Genomic DNA, 6,981 nt, shown 5'->3' on the forward strand with positions numbered 1-6,981 from the left:
GGTGAAAACAATTGTCTTTGTATAATCGCTTTCTCCTCTCGTTACCAGTTTGGCGACATTTTATGTCTTCCATTCTTCTGCACCCTGATGCATGCGGGCTCCGGCGCATTACAAGTGCATAAATAAATAAATAAGTAAGTGAACAAACTGTCCCGTATTGTGTGGGAATGCCCCGATTGTATTGCCTGTGCCCCACGAGCAAAAGTGCCGACTTTGCTCATCCACCACATGGTAAAATTCGCCCAAGAATTAGAGCTAACACTTAATTTCATTTGAAATTCAAGGGCAAGAGAGCAGAGTGGCTGGGGGTCTGTGTAGGCAGGGCATTGCGATGGGTGCAATTACAATGGTGATGTCCATAGACATTGCAGTGAGAGGGCTATTGGTAGGGTATTAGGTGAAGATATGTTTCCTATTAACTGAAATAGAAAAGGGACGACTTCGAAAGACTGTTCGTAGACCACTCGGAGTGGTCTTCCTAAATCGAACTGTCACGCCCCTGGATACACAGGAGTGCAAGCAGGGGCTGCCATGCGCAACAGGCCGGAAGAGGGAAGTCGCGGGCATCCCAGGAACCAGGTAGTTGTCTTCTATGGGTGTGTGTATGTTTGTGTGTGTGGGAAAGGCGGGGGAATGTTTTTGGTTGGAAAGGAGAGGACGGGGGCAGCAGCTAAATGTAGACATCTCGAGAGCGCACCAAAGGGTGGGTGTGGCTGTGACTGCCCGAATAGTGCATGTTGTGGGTTCAATCACTCACAGGATTTCCCAACCAAACAGATAATATGTTTCGGCCAGGGTCACACAATCCAGTTAGGCAGGAAGGCCGGGATTCAAGTTCAGTTCATGACATAGGCACTCGGCCTCGTATCTTCTCAGCTCTAGTTGGCACAAACATGCAGCAATGTTTTGCTTCCGCAGGCGTGGCTTCCGCGGGCTAAAATAATACTATGCTTTATCGCGGCCACAAACCACAAGCAGACAACCCCACCCAGCAAACACAGAAATGCCACAGAAACATCATACTAAGCACAACATACCGTGTTTCTAAAGGGCCCTTCCTCGGCCCGGGGCTTCCTGTACAGAAGACTTTAAGTACCACAATGTGAGCCTAAAAACTATCAAATGGCACAATTAGTGCATGGCAGTGTGACCGGCGTCTGATGCAGTCATGCAGACGGCATTGTAAGGGATATCAAGAAAATATTAACCGTCACCCCTCCCCTCCCCCAGCCAAAAATACTCCATGTGAGGTTAACCATCAGAGATTACTGGGCTGTTTTAAGATCTCCGCTTATCCACTTGCCAAGAGGAAAGGCTCACATCTGGGCAGGCTTTCCGCTCCCGATGTGTCTTTTGCTAGAACCAATTAAACATCAATTAGGGACAAGTCACTGAAATGATCTTATGCCGTTGTAAGGGACAATGAGGGGGATTGGCTGCATGATGACGGGAGGCGGGAGCACCCAAATCAACAAGAGCGCAAGCCTGGGATGAACATGACTGCAGGTTAATGCAGCAGTTGTTTTCTTGTTCTGTGTTCTTGTGTCTTGAACAGCAGGTGGCGTGATGGTGCAGCTTGCCTGCCCCTTCCATGATTTCAAGAGTTGTTATGTTATGTTAAAGGTACTTATATAGCACACCGTCACGAACGGAATAGGTCCCCAGGCGCTCTGGCGGATCTGTAAACAGGAAGGGTGGGTAGGGTTAGTCGGGAGGAGGGGAGCAGGAGAGTGGGAGAAGTGGTGTGCTGTTGGTAGCTTCAGCTCGGTATACATTAAGTGCTGGGCTTTGGTGCTAGTATCGGATCGGGCGAGACCTCGAGTGCTGTAGGTAATGTTTATGTGTTGTTGATGCCGTGTGGTAAAGTGCATGCGGATTGCTGGGAGAGAGATGGTTGTGAGGGTTGGGTTCGTTGGGTCTGGGGGAGGGGTTTATACAGGGATTGGTGCGGGGATGGGGCTGTTGCACTGGCATTGTTGACGTTGAGGCAGCTGTGGCCAGACGATACTGCTACTTTACTTCCAGCATGTGGTGCTAGTTCACGCTTTTCCAAGCCAGTGGCTTGACACGTGGGTCAGTACCGAGTCAACCACTCGACCCAGGCTGGCCCGTGACCTCCTTGGTTCCAGCACATGGAGCTACTGCCAGGGACTGTTGTCTTTTAAAGTGGTGGGAATGATGAGTAATAAAAAAAGGAGGGGTGCATAAAGCTTGATGCTATCAATAATGACTACAGTCTTAAAACCTGAGGGAGTTTTTATTTTAGGCTCACATTACTCTGGATAATGTTACTGCAATCTTTCAACAAGCTTGTGGAAACTAGAGCTACACCCAAACTCTGTATGCCCTACATGTTTCTGTATCGATATATATTGATAGGTTTATTTATTATGTGTTTTGAGTATTTTTCAAGGCATCCACATAAAACATGTGATTCAATCACAGACTGGCCCCAAATCCTAGTTTCACCACTTAACCAAAGTGTGCAATGCTGAGCACATCATTTCATTTAACTGTGCCTTTGTCTGGATCCAGTTCACAGCTAATGATGTCATGTAAAAAAAAACTCACTCATCATTTACTAGACTATAGAGCTCAGCTGCTCAAGAGATACTGATAGTGACAATTCAAATATTGCACAACACAAAGTTATTTGTCTCTACTTAGTCATGGGAACTTCTCGTAATGTCACTTCCCCTGAGGACACTCTGTAATGTCTGTCTTCTTGAAGTCACTTCTAATGATATCAATTCATATGCAAATTAGGGTTACATACCTTGTGCTTCACAGAAGCTCGGGACTTCCAGAACAAGCTCTCGAGATAAATCTCCCAGGGCGGTGCCCTCTATACATAATGGTCCTGCGGTTTAGATATTGTTTGTGCTGTGTATGTGCTAAAATACAAACGTTACTAAAACAATCTCTAAAGGGTGTAGTAAGGCTCTGAATGACATTGTGTGGAAGTGCACGCCAAGGACAGCTTCTGATGCGCCTCGGCCTCTACACAGTCCTGTGAAAGTATTGTATCAAATTGACCACCCTACACTTCTCACTCTTTTATCAGCCTGACTCTGGCAGGTTTGTGGCATCCTCAGGGCCATTTAATTAGTTTATTTTATAACGTGTAATTCAGTTTCTAAGCACGGATCCGCGATTAGAACATCTGTTACTCTGCGTGGTTTTGTTTCCAAGACCTGCACGTTTCCCCTGTGCTATCTCCGTTCACAGCCCTGTCTGATGCTATACAAGCTAGCATAACAAAGAAGCAAAACATCACTTAAGAATTAGGGGCGTTTCTTGGGGAGGGAGAAGCAAGCGACTGCCCATGGCCCAGGATCTTTGAGGGCACAGCAAAGAATGTCTCAATTAACAACGGCACCGTGCGCATCTCACCCTCACGAATATTAGCAACTCTTTGTGAGGTTAAACGCTCGCACCTTTCATGGGACCCTGCAGGCTGGGGGTGCCATTTAGCAACCCACAGGGGGAGGTTTCTCAGGACTGAAGGGTGGGACTGAGGGAGGTAGGCTAAACATTCAGACAGGGCAGAAAGTTTCAAAAAGCCAAGCAATAGTAACGAGGAAGCCAGAGTGAGAAAGTGAGGGGTGCATGGAGTGGGCGAAGGGGCAGGCAGATGTTAGTGGGGGAAAGATAGAGAGGATGAGGTAAGTGATGGGAGAAGGAAGTGCAGAGATCCTTGTAAAATAGGAAATCAAGGAATGAAAAGAGATTCCGGACATTAAGTGAATTAGAAAGGTAGAAGGAAAGAAATGGGAAAAGGAAGAAAGCCAAAGAGTTGTGAAAAAAGAAAACGGGGATGAGCGAGCAAGCCAGGCAAGCTTCAAATAAGAAAACAGCAAAATGAGGGGGGTAGGGCAAAGGAAAGCAGGGAATGGAATAAAGAACAAAAGGAAAGTAGAGGGAAATTATAAGGAAATGAGAGAATGAGAAAAGAGGCGCGATACTGAAACTGGGGGATTCTGAAAGGAGTCAGATGGGCGTGAAGGGAAACTGGGATTGATGGGGGTGAAGGTAGCACAGACTGAGATCCAGGTGAGAGACAGACGGCGGCGGGGGGGGGGGGCGTGAATAGAATGTTCCAGTGCGCAATACGTCATCCTGTACTGCACAAAAAGTATTTCCCACACACGCGTGTAGTATTTTTCATGCACCATGTGAAGCATTTAAGCATGTCTGTGAATGGTCCTCTAGCTCATCGATGAGGTCGTTCCTTGTGGCCCACCATCCTTTCCTAACAGGAGGGTGTGGTGGATGGCATGCTGGTTGCAGCGTTCGGGGAGTGGAGCCGGGGGTCTGCCTGGAGAACGGCCTCTGGCTGAGTAGGCGGTGTGGCTGAACAGGGGGTGTGGCAGCGCAATTTATTTTGCCACCCCCCGAACCTTGGTGCCTTTTATTCTGCGTTGGCTCCAACTGATGCCACTTTTGAGCCTGAGGCAAGCCGGGTAGACTGGGCTTGTGCCCAATGTTGGGCTCGGGCCAGAACGGCAGGGACAGAGTCAGGGGCGTTGCTAGGGGGGGCTAAGGGGGCTATAGCCCCTGATCATTTGGTTGTAGCCCCGGATAGAATCTCAGGAGCTACAGCCAAAAGACTAGCTAGCCCCCAGTCCCAACAGTTCCAACATCAGCTTAGCCCCGGGTCTTTTCCAGACCTAGCAACTCCCCTGACAGAGATTGCGGTATGGGAGTGAGGCACACATGGGATGAAGGGCAAAGGGGCCACATTATACTTAGTTTTTGTAGTAATGAGTGTCATCTTGCCTAGAAGCTGACCTGATTTGTTTTTTATCCAAATTCCAGCAAAGATAAAAAAAGAAGAGAGCTTCGGATCTTAAAACCCCATGAGAAGTCCTTCTGGTGTCCGATAGAATCGGGGCCCATGCACCGACCCTTTGCATATTCTGCGTGATATAGCAAGCACACCACCCAACGGTCTAGAAGAGCATGTACTGGCTTCAGCTGCAGTATGGGTGATGTATGTATCCACCAGCTGGCCTCACACTTACCTGCACACCTAAGAAACAGAGGCAGGGATCTATGCTAAGCAGGCGGGGTTCAGGTGAGAGGGTGACCACCTGCAATGCGCCTGCACACCTAAGACACAGAGGCCGGGATCTATGCTAAGCAGGCGGGGTTCAGGTGAGAGGGTGACCACCTGCAATGCGCCTGCACACCTAAGACACAGAGGCAGGGATCTATGCTAAGCAGGCGGGGTTCAGGTGAGAGGGTGACCACCTGCAATGCGCCTGCACACCTAAGACACAGAGGCAGGGATCTATGCTAAGCAGGCAGGGTTCAGGTGAGAGGGTGACCACCTGCAATGCGCCTGCACACCTAAGACACAGAGGCAGGGATCTATGCTAAGCAGGCAGGGTTCAGGTGAGAGGGTGACTACCTGCAATGCGCCACGTTACGAAGAGGAGCTACACAGTTACTCGTGCAGACATCAAGATAATAGAACACATCATGCTGTTTTGCATAGCGCTTCAAACTCAATCCGACTCACTTCTAAGCACTGTACCAATAGACATAATTATCATTAAACACAGTTTAATTCATTTTTGTATCTGCAGTGCACTACATGCTGCAATTCATATTAATAGGCTATAGCCATTGTAACACATGTGTGGATGAATTCGTTCACATGAAATTCTTTATAGTTCCCCAAACAAATGAGACCCCCCTTTTTTGCACAACGTAGCCCCTGCGGTATCAGTGAGCACACCGCCTGTAAACATGGCCCACCAAGACAGCTCTCCTGCAGTATGGAGAGCTTCAAAAACAATCACTCAATAACGAAATATCTCCAGAAACAGCCATGCACAACAGCTCATTAAGGACCAGTCCATAATAGATGATTGGGTGCATGTCGAGCTGCCCCTGCCAGCCTGGGGCTGTATAGCAAGACGTGCTGATGTGGGCACATGCCCACCAGCACATGCGTCAAGATGGGCACCTGGTTGTGTTATTTTGGTAGCCAAGATCATTATTCAATAAGACATCCATTGTAACTGATAAATGAGCCCGTGTATAATACAAGAAATAAGTACTCACAAGAACTACCGCTGAAAACCAGTGGTTCACCACCCAGTTGCCCATCCTTGAGTCTCGAGGAGGGGTGTTGGAGAGGGCCTATGGATCTGCTGCCAGTGCTTTGCACAGGGGGCTGTCCGTCCAGGTCACAGGGCCGGTCTGATGAGCGTGTGTGTGTGTTCGTTCCCCTACAGATCCGGGCCAGACTCCCAGACCCCACCTGTATCCCGAGGAGATGTGTACTGCCATAGCCAGCAATTGTCAGTTTATATAGCCCGACCTCACTGCGCTCTGCCCTGCGCCGACGGGTCAGGGTTTTCCCCGCCCACCTCCCTTCCAGTAAACACGCCGTGCATTTTATTTCCTGCATTTTATTTCCTGCTTCCAGAGGCATTCCTCTGACACACTTCTCCATAGGAGCGAGGGCAGAGCGGAAGTGCATGTGCGCCTAGGCAGCAAGGAAACGAATGACATACTTGCCAGCCCTACAGATTTAGGCAGCAGGCTACTGCTTTTTAAGCAGTCCTACCGCCTACAGATTTGGGTGACAGATCCAAAGCATGCAACACATTACTTAGTCTGTCTGTACAGTAGACTGTTAGGTGATTACTTTGATTGGGCTCAGACTTGACAGCTACATGACTTGCTCTGTCCTGTACTCTTGCCGGACAACCCTTAGGTGAACCACCAGTGAAGACAAGTGGCAGGGTGTACCTACATCACACAGCATCTACCTATCAGACTGAGGGGAGGTATCAGTCACCATGTCATTCAGTGTTCAACTTGCAATAAACATGTACTGCCCAGGCTGCTGCTACAGAGCAGTGGCAAACGCTGCCTACCAGCTCGGTGTGATTACCTTCTGTGAAGTTAGGCAATTGAATTTGGTGTTAAGTTACCATTCAGAGTTATACATTTTTAACATTTGAA

The 6,981-nt window shown here is 48.5% G+C and overlaps 1 protein-coding gene across 1 annotated transcript in view; it reads right to left on the reverse strand.

Moving 5' to 3' along the window:
* Positions 1 to 6,292, reverse strand: part of NOX1 (NADPH oxidase 1) — a 94,387-nt gene extending 88,095 nt beyond the window's left edge. The window contains exon 1 of the mRNA XM_069613005.1: positions 6,073 to 6,292. Coding sequence (XP_069469106.1) covers positions 6,073 to 6,117 — 45 coding nt within the window. The 5' untranslated portion in view covers positions 6,118 to 6,292. The remainder of the gene's footprint in view (positions 1 to 6,072) is intronic.
* Positions 6,293 to 6,981: the final 689 nt, after the last annotated feature.

Source organism: Ambystoma mexicanum, chromosome 5p (assembly GCF_040938575.1).
Source record: "Ambystoma mexicanum isolate Mex_15411 chromosome 5p, UKY_AmexF1_1, whole genome shotgun sequence".
Taxonomy (NCBI): domain Eukaryota; kingdom Metazoa; phylum Chordata; class Amphibia; order Caudata; family Ambystomatidae; genus Ambystoma; species Ambystoma mexicanum.